This window comes from Megalobrama amblycephala, linkage group LG23 (genome assembly GCF_018812025.1).
Source record: "Megalobrama amblycephala isolate DHTTF-2021 linkage group LG23, ASM1881202v1, whole genome shotgun sequence".
NCBI classification, from domain to species: Eukaryota; Metazoa; Chordata; class Actinopteri; order Cypriniformes; family Xenocyprididae; genus Megalobrama; species Megalobrama amblycephala.
In genome coordinates this window covers 26,579,653-26,594,057 of record NC_063066.1, presented here as the reverse complement: position 1 = coordinate 26,594,057, position 14,405 = coordinate 26,579,653, and the positions used below count along the sequence as shown (strand labels likewise).

Sequence of the window (14,405 nt, the reverse complement as noted above, 5' to 3'; positions counted from 1 at the left end):
TTCTGCAGAGGATATCATTGTATTCACGGCACTGAATGAGCAACATCAAAGACATTGCGGGATGTGGCTGTCTATGAAAGCTTTCACCGTCTCTGAACTGGACATTTAGTATTCCTCTCCAATTGGGTCAGCGCAGGTAGCATTACTACACACTTGAAAAGTGGAGCTGCTTCACGTCGGATCAAAGTGCAATCTAAATAAAATATTAAAAGTGCAGAGCTTTAGTTTGCATGAAGGCTGCTTATTATGCAAGATTATGTTAAAGAAATCTTTTTGAAAGCACACTGCAGATGTTTATAGGCATGTCTAATTAACAGCCATGCGGCAAATAGGATAACTGCGCATATCTTTACAATCCCTCCCTAGGTGCTGCACTGTGCTGCATGGGCGAAACGTGCTTGCCACAAATGCATGAACTCAAGAAATTAAAGGGATAGTTCACCCAAAAATGAAAATTATCCCATGATTTACTCACCCTCAAGCCATCCTAGGTGTATATGACTATCTTCTTTCAGACGAACACAATCGGTGTTATATTTAAAAATATCCTTGCTCTACCAAGCTTTATAATGGTAGTGAACAGGGGGCCTGTTTTGAAGCCCAAAAAAAAAAATGCATCCATCCATCATAAATATAGTCCATACAGCTCCAGGTGGTTAATTTTATTTAAATAACATTTAAAAGGCCTATTAAAAGGCCTTCTGAAGTGAAGGCGATGGGTTTTGTAAGAAAAATATCCATATTTAAAACTTTATAAATTAAAATAGCCAGCTTCTGCCAGATGACTGTACACACACTGCACAAGTCAACTTGCTCCAAATGAGTATCCCTGAAGCAATGTATTACGCAGGATGTAGGAGTAGTGTAAGCTTAGATGCCTCTCGTGGTTTAAACAAATAGGACTGTGCAACAAACTCAAGCTCCTCTTCTCTTATATCGAAATCCTCTAAACGTTTCTCTTTACAATTTCTCGTTTTAGAATCATAATTCATGACCGGTGTTTCGTTTTGCTCCATCCTCTACGCTTCTGCGTTCGTCATTGCATCATGTGTCGGGTCAGGGGTTACTCTTCCGCCGCAAATCGATGCGTACAAAACAGGCCCCCCGGGATATTTTTAAATACGTCTCCGATTGTGTTTGTCAAAGAAGATAGACATATTCACCAAGGATGGCTTTAGGGTGAGTAAATCATGGGATAATTTTCATTTTTGGGTGAACTATCCCTTTAACTTTTCTCTGCGCTAACCCTTTAGTGTAACAGTACAAAGTGTAAAAATGTCTTGTAGTTCTTAAAAACACACACTACGAGTGCTATTGGCCTGTCAACTGGTAGTCTGCATGCTGCACGGTGATGTTAGCACAGCGTGACACACTCTTTTAATTAAATGACAAACTGAGAGGAGAGGCCTTCGAGGAGGGATGAGTGATGGGTGATGAGTCTGCTATGCAAAACCCCCTTCCCGAGCTCACAATATCCCTTTCAACTGCACTATTGAGAAGACAAGAAAAATCTGAAAGAACCCTTGCAGCACATACGGCGGTTTGATGTTTACTGGAAATGTTCCCATATTATTTTCATGAAGCCTGTGAACCTGTCATTGTCACTCAGCTTAAGGAATAAGAGCAGCTTTCCAGGAAAATAAGTGTCGGACTATGGGGATTGAATTTACAGACCCATAGCGCTGTCTTTACCATCACGTTCTGTGTCGCAATTTTCGAAAGGTGATGGAAAAAAGCCAGGGATATGAGTTGGCTGGGAGATAAATTATGCACTGTTGCGTTTCACTGTAGTGCTTTATAAGGATTAAGATCCTTAAGTAAAACACATGAGCATGGATAATTCACCAAGAGATGATCATGTTTTTTCCTGCAAAAGACTTGTGAGAGTTCAACTTACTTGATCCGCAATAGCGCGGCCCAGCTTGTCCATTCTTGATCCGGCTTCAGCAATTTTCTTCGCAGCACTAATCACATCAGAGGTGTTTTTGAGTGGTCCTTTCCCCCTGGAGAAAAAAAGATAGCAGTTTCATTCACAGTTACTGTTCTGTGTGCAGTCTCGTGTGACATGCGCTAGCGAGTATGTGCGAGCATGGATGATGCACGTCAAGACGTCAACACGTTTGACATAAGAATGGCTGGTCATATTGACAAGGCTAAAGAAAAAAAAAAGAAGCAGGCTTGTTTCACAGCCTCGCGCTCAGGAACAGCACAGCATGAAAAAGGCTTTTTGGGAAAGACAAGATCAGTTTGCTTCCAATTGATTAATCTCATTAAGGAGGAACATCCCCCTCCAACACACTTCCATTCACTAGTAGCCTGAAGACTTCGAGGGGGGTAAGAATGAATGAGAATTGGGCAGACAAGACAGATGGCGTGAGCTAGCAGCAGCTCCCACCCATTTCTGTGATGTCTGGTCAGCTTCCTGGGGTCAATGTCACTACAGTTCATTTAATGGTATTGGCCTCATCCATCCCAGTGTGCCATCTCAGCCCACCCCTCGCAGCTCCCCGGCTACGATCCGGTCATTTGCCAGTTCTGTGTGCCCACAAGGGACTGCGGGGCACAGTTGGCAAGTGGCACAACCTGGATTCAAAGCTGCTCTCTTCAGGCTAAACTGAACAATCCAACCCACAACAGATGGAATTTTGTGTTTTTGCTCTTCCTCTACACTCACCCCTCCCCATTGCGGTTCTCTCTCTTTCTGCACCGTTCAGACAGGGTCCTCCTGGCAGCATTGCATCCATCAAAACAGTCACAGGAATTCACCAGAGACAATATCTCAAAAAGAAAATGCACCCCACAAAGAGCGACCAATACTTCAAACATTTTGAAACACAAAGGACAGGTTATTTTGATGTTGCTTTGGTGATGGCCCACCCATAAGCCGCCCTAGGTGAGAGGGTGGTCACTACAAGGTGACTCTCGAACAAGGGAGACTGCATCTCACTTGACAATCCCACACTCAGATATGCAAATCTGACTGAGTGCCCATGAATTAGCCACTGATACTGGTTCCAGATGGGGGTAGTGCAATATTGTGTGTGTGTGTGTGTCTGTGTGTGTGTCATATAGCAGCTCAAGCACTGGACCACAGCATGCACAGACAGGTGGCTCCAAAATATGTGACACGAATCCAGGCGACGCATGCTTTATTCATGAGCAGAAAGGGACATAAGCAGAATTGGTAGCAAGCCACTTCTCTGCAGATATTGAGGCCGGATAAAGGCTCCCGAAATCAATTTCCTCTTTATAGCATTAACCTTCATGGGACTGTGTACCCATTCAAGGTCGAGGGGCAATAATTTGGGGCGTGGACTGAATTAACTTGCCGAGACCTTCACTCAGCACATTTCTGCAGGTGACACATCAGCACCGATTGCCATTTTTCATGCAAATGCCACTAAATCTGACAGATGTACTACAGCCTTGTTGCTTTTTACTTAAGACAATGACAGATTTCTGGGGGCCTTCAACAAGAGGTATGAGCGTCTCCATATCACCTGGCGAGAAATGATACGATTCTCCTGCCTAAAACAGAAAACCTCAAATAAATACACACACTATATGTTTAGGGAGCAAAACAATAAATTAAAAAAATAATAAAACAAACAGCTTTAATAGTTTTACATTTTAATGAACATAAATATATAACTTTTTGATCTGGGGAGGAATGGAGACATGTTCTTGAACAGGAGGAAGAGGCAAACAAAGCTGCTTTTTCCCAGGTTTTCCAGATAAGGTTGAGTGACAGCCATCCTACAGTCCTTACAATGTGTGCAATATTGGCAAATGGTGTCCTCAGCATGATCCATTTTAAAAAGGGGTCTTGGTTAGCAAAGGCAGGGAGAAGCGATAGACCAAGACATTTTCTATCACTCTGTCACACACACAGAGTGTCCTCTGGGAGAGCAGATGGCAGTCACTCTCAGGTGTGCGGCCCACGAGCGTGCTGTCACACCTAAAATGACCCTTTCCCTGATTCTGTCAGCATACAGGGGAGGAATTCAGGTGAGCTTTTCTTGTGCTAGCAGCTCCTGCCCTTTGTTTTTAAATCAATTTTTTTTAAGACAGCAAAGGATTTCTTTCCCTTTCTTTTGGGATCAAGTATGATGGAAAGAAAAAGAGGCAAGGCAAATGAGGCAGGTAAAAAGCCCATGGAAAAAAAGCCCACAGCTCATTTGCTTCCACTGAGAGGGAAAAAAGATTCCATGAGATGGAACCGAGTGCTTGTCTCAGTTAATATTAGACCTTACTAATTGATGGCCGATTTAGGTAAATGACAGGGGAAATTAGGTATAAAAAACAGATTTCGCCTGTCTCTCTTTCAATACTGGAAAAGTTTTTCCTTTAAAAACGCTAGTGCACATTTCATTGCCAATGCAAACTGCCATACAAACCTATATAAAGCTGAAGCACTGAGCCAGGGCGCAGTGAAACCGGAGCAGCAGTGCATGGCCAGAGAGGTCTATTGAGTTGAGTTTAAAAGAGGTGTGTGTGTGTGCGCGAGTGTGGTTTTTGACAGGCAGTCGAGCAGGGAAGATTGTGGTTTGCGCTCACCTGGTGAAGTCTGTCATCTCCATCATGATCATGCACATCTGCTTGGCCAAAACGATGATGTCATTTCCGCTGTCATCCCACTTGGACACCTCAGCGTCCAGCTTGCTCTTCTCCTCCTGGAAACTGGCCACCTGCTCTGCAATCTTCGCCTTCTGCTCCTGGGGTAGCTGAGCCATGATGGCCTGCCAATTCCACAGAGAAGCTCATATATAACAAACCGTGCATAAATTTGCTCACAATATGCTGATCTACAACTGTTAATGAGGAAAAGAGATGACAAAGGATATGCAATTAAAAAAGAAAATTGATCTTCAATCCCCCTTCCTGCTCCTTTCTTTGCCTCTCTCTTACACCTTCCTTTGTCCTTCCCTCCTCTCTTGCTCCCTCTCTCATTTCTTGCATGACCGGCCCGGCCTGGGCGAGCAGGAGAGGTTTTATAGCTTTGGCTGGTGGCGTATGGGCTATGAAACATTCCTCTAATTCTGTAAAAGGTTCACAACCTTTTAGAACTATGCTGAGCAATGCTTTCTATTGAATATGTGCCACTGCATACAACACAAGGATCAACTGAAAAAGAGCATGAGAACCTGTAAAAACATTTTTAATTAAATAACAGTGAGTGTGCTAACCAGGTGCGATATATAGCAACAAGCTTTTTTGTTCATGTAATTCTGACATTTTTCCATAAGCCACATTATTGATAAAAAGTGACAGTAAAAGCATTTAAAATGTTATATATATAAAAAAAAAAGTTTCCACAAAAATATTGTTGCAACATTTTTTCAACATTGATGATATTAAGAAATGTTTCTTGATACCAAATCAGCATATTAGAATGATTTCTGAAGGATCATGTGACTGAAGACTACTGAAAATAAAAAGAAAACTGTTGCTTAAAATTATAGTAATATTTCACATTACTGTCTTTACTGTATTAGGTGTGATGCATGCTGCATCACACCTGGTTAGGACAGACTGAAAAATGATTATGAAAAATTCAGACCACGTTAATTGAGATAAACCTTTCTTGCAAGTTCTCAATAAGAATTTTATTTTTCGGCCTCGTAAACTTAATTTTCTCTTTAAATTTGGAGCACCGGCACACTCGTGGCATACATTGGTGCATTAGCTGACTGACTGGGATTCCCACTGGAGCTGGGGACTAAATCAAAAGCCTCTTGGGGGTGGAACAGGAGGCTGGACAGTGATTACAGACTTATATAATCACATTCTCACTCAAGCACAACCTCCATTGGCCTGTTTTCTACAACTCTCTAAACAAAAATACAACTCGCTTCCCCAGCAACAAGATTCAATGGAAATTGTAAGTCTTCTGCAACGCTTTTATCTTTAACAAGAGCTTTCTGTTCAAGTTTTGAGCTCTTTAAGTCTCCTGCCATCCCCTAGACAATAAGGGCTGAATATTTTTCTGTTATTTTTTAGTTTTCATCAACATGCTTACATCACTGTAAGGAAAAGGAGTGTGAGAGGTCTGTAATTATATTCACTCGAGCTTGGGGAACAAAGAATATGCGACCTGCACAACAGATGTAAATATGAATAGATGACAGCCTTACAATACCAGGAACAATTGTAACTGACAATAGGAAATGCAAAATTTGTAAAAAATTATTTTAAACATTTTTGGGCCACATATTTCTCTTCCATTTGTGCTGTCACACAAATTGTTATCAGGAACTCAAAAGAAGTGCTCACAGGAAAAGCTGGCACTCTCACTAACAAGATCCCCAAACACAACTTCGTTCCCGTTATTTTTCTCACAACGCTGAATTTAAAAAAGAAAACAGGATGCCAATCATCTGCAGTGTCTACCATCACCACAGCTGTGGACTACAGAATATATTCAAACTAAAAACATAATAATAATAATAATAATAATAATAATAATAATAATAAAATATATATATATATATATATATATATATATATATATATATATATATATATATATATATATATATATTTTTTTTTTTTTTTTTTTTTTTTTTTTTTTTCACTGTTCCTTCCAGCTATGTCAGGATGGATTTTCATAAGCATTACCAAGGCAACAGAGGAGGATGTGAAGGGAGGGGGTGAGAGTGAGAGAAAGAGAGAGAGAGGAGGAATGGAGGTAGAGAGGGGGCGAGGTTTGATGTCTGTTTCGCTGGTGGCAACATCAGGAGTGCTGTTGACACGAAATCAGTACAGAATCTTAAAAACACTGATTCAGAGTTTCTGTGCTATTAGAGTTAAACAGTGAAGCAAAAGTGGATTTGGCCGTGATGCTGCAAATCTGACCTGTGAGTAGAACATTTAGCACCTTGCAATGCTGTCTACAACTCTGTAAATGGACTGTGATAAAGTTTTATTACAGAAACACTGAAAAAAATGGAAATTAGTATGTCCCTGGACAGATTCCATCCAAGTATGTACAAAGGGATCTAATCCTCTTGTAATTTTAGGATCAAGTTTGACACCTTCTGACATCCCTAAGTGGCTCCTGGCAAGCCATGAAACCAAAGCTCTGATGTAAACTACAAAAGCACAATCTCTCACCCGAGCGCTCTGTCCAGCGATGAGCTGATCGTCTTCTGTCTGCACGCTGGTCCTGCTGCGAGAATCAAAGTCTTCTGTCTCAAAGTCCGAGTCGTCCAGTTCTTCTGGGGTCTGCCAGGGGAGAAGAAAAGGGTAGGGATGGGGAGAGAAACGGAGAGTTAGCAAGCTCTTTCAACAACTCAAGTCATTTATGATCTATGGCAAATGCTTATTAGTAGTAGTCTTCCATGGGAAAGTAGAAACCCTAAACGCATTTGTAAATAAGTAATAATTGCTGCCCATCAGGGCTATGGTCCAATGGTTAACGCATAGGCTCTGATACATTTAGCCATGTGCTCCACATTATTTCCTGTCCTCTCTAATACGTCTCTTATAATGTCGATAAAATGGTCAAATACACAAAGACAAATAAAATGTTAGTACTAGCAAGATTTGGATGATTGCCTTTGCCAAGAGGTTGCTTTAGTGCAGTAAATAAAGTAAGGGAAAATATTTGCACTAATTTAAAAACTAATACTGTATGTAACAATGATAGAGACATTGCTGTTTACATTTAAGTATGGCAAACATATTTTAATAATGAAATCTGAAGAAATTAAGAAATAATGCAAAGGAAAGTACATTTTCAGAAATTTTGCGCTTGAATGTTAAAACGGCCCTCCTATGAGGTGTCAATCACAGCAACGGCCCCCAGCCAATTTGAGTTTGAGACCCTTGCTTTAGTGGTTTTTAGCACATTGATATGTGGCCTGATAGACAGTATGTCCTTCAATGAATCAAAAAGTCATGTGTTGAAGTATAATACTTAAGGGATTTGAATAAACCAACACCCAAGTATGAGCAATAGTAATAGTGACACTTTCCTTAGCAAGCAGCCTATGCATGGGGAAAAAAAAAAGATTTTATATATATATATATATATATATATATATATATATATATATATATATATATATATATATATATATATATATAATATTATATTATATTATATTATATTATATTATATTATATTATATATATATATATATATATATATATATGCCTATGCAATTTTAGAGTAATGCTGTAATAGAGTAAACTGTAATGCTGGAAGTTTTAACAGTAACACGTCTCTACTAGTCTGCTGTAAAGAGAAACGGAATGATCTGGTGCACCATTGCAGCAGGTATGCCACGTTTTCCCTGTACTGAACTAAACTAACTCTCTTTCTCTCTAATCCCTGCACTGAATGCCAAACATGCCTCTTATAACTCTACTGCTCTATTAGTATGCACTTGCGAGCAGAGGGACCTGTTTGCAGAGGGAAATGGTGGAGAATGGGGAGGGGTGGCAGGGGGGAAGAACCCTCACTGACAAGAAAACGCATTTCAGCTTGATGGGAGAAAGGACGAGATTTGAGAAGATACGGATGTATTATTTCGCCAGTACTGCAAGCCGTGCTTATCCAACTGTCTGTACAATCCATTTATGAGGAGATTCTGACTGGCTCAAGAAGCAGCTGCTCCAATAATAGACACCTCATGCATCCCAAAACACTGACTGCTGAAGATGACATCAAAACACCACACAGGCCAAACAAAGTCAGTCCAGGTGTCAACGAGATGTGTTTGCTAGTGCCCAGGTTTATTCCATAAATGCATTGTATCTGGAGAATCACACTGAAGCATAAAATAGATTTTAGGGTAACAATGCTAAAATTTTAAACTACTTCTTGTCACTAGCAGGGTTGTGCACCATTCAATTGAAAATGCCTTTTAAATTTATTCAATTCTTGAAATTAAATGCAAGGAAGTTGAACGAAAATGTATTAAATTCTATTTAACTAGAAAAGCATGACAAACGTGAATGCCAGTTTTGAGAAATCCTTGATTTAAATATTTTTTATGTTTGTTAAAAAGGGTTGTAGGTCTTTAGGACAGAGAACGATAAAACGACACATACAGCGAAAGAGAGAACAAAAATAGGTAGAGAGACTACCTTTCAAAACGTTTTCAAAAAATTAATACAGCAAGGATGCATTGAATTTTATTTAAAAGCTAAGGTAAAGGTTTATAAATGTTACAAAAGATTTCTATTTCAAACAAATGCTGTTCTTTTGAACTGTCTATTCAAAGAATTCTGGAAAAAGTATCACAGTTTCCACAAATATTAAACAGCACAATCATTTCTTGACCACCAAATCAGCATATTAGAATGATTTCTGAAGGATCATGTCACACTGAAGACTGGAGTAATGATGCTGAAAATTCAGCTTTGCCATCAGAAGAATAAATTACATTTTAGAATATCAGAATAGAAATGTGACTTTAATTTGTAATAATATTTCACATTTCACATACTGTAGTTTGATCAAATAAATGCAGCCTGGGTGAATAAAAGAGACTTTTCAAAGATATTATAAAATCTTGCTGATCCCTAACTTTTGTTCCCTAAATTTTAGTGTAAAAGCTTCTATTGAAATTTGTATTTAGTTTATATATTTTATGACATTTAATAAATTAACTTTGTTGACCAGGGTAGAACAACACTTCATTTCCAAAAATGCATTACGGGTGTTGAATTTCAATTCAGTAAATTCCTCTGTCAACTCCAATTCAACTTCACGCATGTTGCCGCCAATTAAAATCAAATCCCAACATGAACTGAAAGGAAGCCAATTCTGGGAATTCTAAATTTGGCACATCCCCGGTCGCTAGTGTAGATTTACCAGGTACCGAGCGTTAGGAACCGCAAACAGCTCAAAAATATCTACCTTGCTATCCAAGAGAATGCATCACATCTATAAACTAGGGCAGTAGTGAGCAGGCATTTGAATAAACAGCCTGAGACGCCTGAAGCAGTGTAGGTAAGTTGAGGTGCCTTTGCAGGCTACAGTAACCGCTCAGCAGATATGAGGATCTGTGCTATGGAAGGGCCATTAGTACCAGTGACATCCCCTCAACAGAGGAGTCGAGGGCTGCCTGCCTGTCAAATATTAGGTGACGGCCGGCCGGCGAGGACTGCGAGTGCAGTACTTATCGAGGTTAAAGACTCTGTCCATCTTAAGTAGCCCAAGTTGCACACTTGTCTCTTCAGATCGAAGAGTTCTCGTGCGGCAGAGAGGTTGATGCCCACTGGGCACTAGTGTTGGCTGATTAGCTAGCGCTCAAGTTCTGTCTAAACATGTAAGCTTGACATGGCGTGCGTGTAGAGGGAAGCAACTTTAAGTCAAACATTAAAGTAAAATTTTTTCTTCCGTGCTATCTCAATGTCTGCAGGGTGTATTAAAACAGTGCTCTCTAACAAACCTCTGTGATCGCCAGACCTTTGGGTGGTTTTCTTATCGGTTCGGACGACTCGTCTTAGAACAAGGTCCCTGAAGCGTTTAAATAAAAAACTATACAGTCAGAAAGGAACAAAACAAGATAGCAAAGACCACACCTCTCCTTTCGACGAAGCGTTTCAGCATCGAGGGCATGTTCAACTCTCATGTTAAACCAACAACCAGTAGATCCTGTCTGCCAGAGCGTCTTTTGTTTTAACCATTGAATCAATCTAGATAACTAGAGGAGGATGTCTGGAGTGGAAAATGAATTAGGCACTACAGCTCTCCTAGGATTTGAAAATAAAAGGGAAAATGCTAATTAAATCCCCTTTCTAAAAAAAATCAATTACATATTAGAATGCAAATACAGCATAATGGATCCCCCATCTAATTTTATGTGTATTCTAATTCAAACCCTCTTTTATTAATGAAAATTTCAGTACGAGTCAGATAGTTTCATCTGCATCAAACTAGTGAGTCAATGCGAATTGTCTTGCTACCTGACATTTGAAAAAAGAGGGTCGGTTGATGTATTCAATCAAAGTGCGCACGTACAATGGCTACAAAGAAATACAATGCGATCACAATCATCAATAGCAAATATACAAGTGCGTCTATGTCCAATCTTTAGAGGCTTTTTAATCGTATGCTACTCTGGCTTCATTATCCAGGTCGTGACCGCTCTCTTCACTCTTTAACTAAAGGCGCTAATACATTCTAACACATCCTCATGAGCCAATTATTCAAATTCAGTGTACATTATCTTTGCAATTAATTGAAAACTCGTTAGTCTGAAACTAGGAAAGACGAAATTTGCCTTAATTAATGCCTTTAACTTAGTTGCTCCGTGCTTTGGTGAAGTGGAGTTGAGGCTATGTGTGTTTCCCTGCACGGCGGGAGCGGACTGTTGTCTGCTCATTGTCAGACTGTTAGCTAACGCTTCACTGCAAGCTAGCAACCATCTGTCCAATGTTACAGTTTAGCTCAGGGAAAGACCATTAACCCTCAGACAACTACAGCTCCGGTAATAGTGCACATGGAGAGGGAAATCTGTTCAATTAGGTTACCACTTGCCCAAAACAAATTCACCATTAGTTTCTAATAAGGCGGCACATATCTGCGCACCAGGCTTGGCTTTTCAGTTTTTCTCTCACCCAATCACTAGGGTCTAAGAGCAGTATTATTCTTAGTTATATCCTCACAGAACAAAATACCTAATTGGAGTTTACCTCAATATATTACAAGCTCTCACTAAGAGTGCTGAAAAACACATGGAAAGCCAAACTTCAGAGTGTACTGGCAACATGTGTGGTTAACATAGCTAAATAAGGTAATAAAAAAACTCTAACTGCTCTCCTAAAGAACAAGTGTAAAAATTAATCCCAAAATGTTCATTTACTTACAATCATATCATTCCAACATTGTACTCCTTCAATTAAATATCAGAGGTTAGGCAGAATACCCAAGCTGATCTTTTCCATTTAGTATAAAATGAATGGCGAACATACTGTCAAGCTTTAAAAGCACAAAAATAACAAACATTAAATTCAGTCATGTTGACCATTATTGTGTGTTTTTGGTGCAATTTTTGTGATAATCTGCCCTTTATGATACAGAAAAGAACAGCTTACATGTTCTACCTACTTTCTGCTTTAGTGTTTGACATGAGAAAGAAAACAAGTTCACAACAACAGGAGGATGAGAATTTTTCTGGATAAAACTTTTAAATCATTGAAAAAGAATCTTCCCTTTTCTATTTAAAGGCTTCTGCTCACCCTGATCATAAGCACCGCCTTCCTGATGTCCCTCACGCCATCATATACCAGACGTGAAGCATCAATGAACTCGTTCTCATCCACTGGCTGGCCTGGGTTGGCACTGAGAGCCTCCACGGCTGCCTCTACCTGCTCAGTGAAACGTGGCATCACTGTAAACGTACAAACACACACGGAGAAAGGACAAACAGCAAGGTCAAAAACACTTAGCAGCATACTAAAAGGAAAAAAAAAAAAACTGATTAATTTTGCTGGAAACAATTCTGTTTCAACTTAGCAAATATGAGTGAGCTGAAGTACAATTCAATCAAGACATTGTGCCTGTAGAAATATATAATTCAAATTAGATTTGAATTGAATCGACACTTTCCCCTTAATCTAACTTGGAACGCCTGAAACAGAGCTGAGCAGACGCAGAAATTCATGGTGGCTGTGTTGCTGGATTTTAATGACTGCTCAGGGCAACTTTTAATCAGGCTTTACTTGACTGCAAGAACGGCAGATGAGTACACTTGATCCAGAGGCACCCTTATATGAATCAATCACAAGACAGGTGGCAGCAAGACCTTAAAGCCACACAAATGCTCTGTGCATTCAAAGGCTATGGGAACCATAGAACCAGAAACCCTTTGAGGGGTGCTTCCTTGGTTTTGTGGATGAAATTTACCCATTTAATTGCAGAGGATATTTAATAACATTAACCGCGGTGTTAGTTTGTGTTGCGCACACTCAGAGTTTTAGTGAGAGTTATAGCTTAAGGAACCAAATGATTTTTTTTTTCTTTTTCTTTAAAGCAGTAAACCAAACAAACAGATAGGCAGTTTAAAAATTTAACTGGATTCGGGTGGTGATTGCAAAAAGCTTTCATGGCTAGAATATGGTTCCTTCCTCTATGGCATTTACTGCCAAATTTTGGGCTGAACGTAAGCTGGGGATACAGTCATACTAGACCATCTGAGACCAAAACCTCATAAAATTTGATTGAGCGATTCACCTGATTCAGCATGAACTATAGCAGTTTGCTCAACCACTTCGTGAAGCCGGCCTACCAGCTACACACCACCTCTCAGCCATAAAGTAATGATACTTCCCCCCATAGGTGCTGAACACATCTACATTAATACTCATTCTCATTCACAATTTAAGACTGCACTAGGGAGTACTGTTAGGACCGTGAGGAAGAGATTGAATGGAAAGATGTTAGGAAAAAATTTATATTTGGATTTGGAAATTTGCATGAGCAAGAGGTTTTCGGTAAGCCTCTAGGCTTATGGGTACGAGGTCTAAGGGTAGGGACACACCAAACTGACGCCAAAGAACTAGCGCCGTTGAAAGCCGACTGTGTTGTCGCCTTTCATCGTCTACATCAGGGGAAAAACAAATCTGTGCTTGAACACACCAAAAGGACTACAGGTGACTCAACTAGCACGCACATTCTCATACTTGTGTAAAGGAGATAACTCTCTATTTAAGCAGATATATTCTTCATTCAAAAGGGAAAGTAAAACTAAGACTGCAGGTATACAAACCATAAAGCAGCGCTTGCTTACCATTTTGAATATCAATCATGCTGATGACGTTCTTTATTCCACTACGCTCATGTTATTATGAAAATATTCGCGCAGTGGAATGCTCAGGTAATATGTAAAATTAGAACAGCCTTATGTCTGTGCCGTCATGACTTTCTCGTTTTCATAACTTTTCGCTAAAAGTTCTCTCTCACACCGACGGCCCAATGCCAATTTTACGTGTTGAATCGGTCAAAAAAGACCCGACGGTGTCGCTGAAAAATGGCCTGATGTTGCCCGATAGTCAAAAGTAGGCTTGGTGTGTTCCTGGTTTTACAGTAATTAAAGCAATCTTTAGTGATATAACATCCTCCTCTTTGCCTGTATGTCCCAGCTATTTGTTTTAGTGCAAAGCTGAACAGAGTACACAAAATGTGACATAGCATTTCCCAAGAGAAAGTCCTCAAACCAACGGGAAAATTGTATGCCGTGTCCCAGAGGAATGAACCATCTCTGTGATTTCAGTCTTAAAAAGGTTCCTGAAGACACCTGAATGCTATTATGTAACTGCACATGAAAGCAATTTTATGTTTAACTACCAGAAAAAAAAAGTATGTTTCATCTTCCCAATAAAGCTTAGATACAGGTCACAGGCATTGTCTCAAAAGCTAGTGAACTGCCTATCTAGACAGCATTTTTTGG

The 14,405-nt window shown here is 39.8% G+C and overlaps 1 protein-coding gene across 1 annotated transcript in view; it reads right to left on the bottom strand.

Annotated features, from left to right (window-relative positions):
* ctnna1 (catenin (cadherin-associated protein), alpha 1) overlaps positions 1-14,405 on the bottom strand; it is a 111,039-nt gene that overhangs the window by 13,982 nt on the left and 82,652 nt on the right. Inside the window, exons 13-16 of the mRNA XM_048176235.1 lie at positions 12,196-12,347; positions 7,114-7,224; positions 4,558-4,739; positions 1,898-2,003 (exon numbers count right to left, since the gene is read on the bottom strand). Coding sequence (XP_048032192.1) covers positions 1,898-2,003; positions 4,558-4,739; positions 7,114-7,224; positions 12,196-12,347 — 551 coding nt within the window. The remainder of the gene's footprint in view (positions 1-1,897; positions 2,004-4,557; positions 4,740-7,113; positions 7,225-12,195; positions 12,348-14,405) is intronic.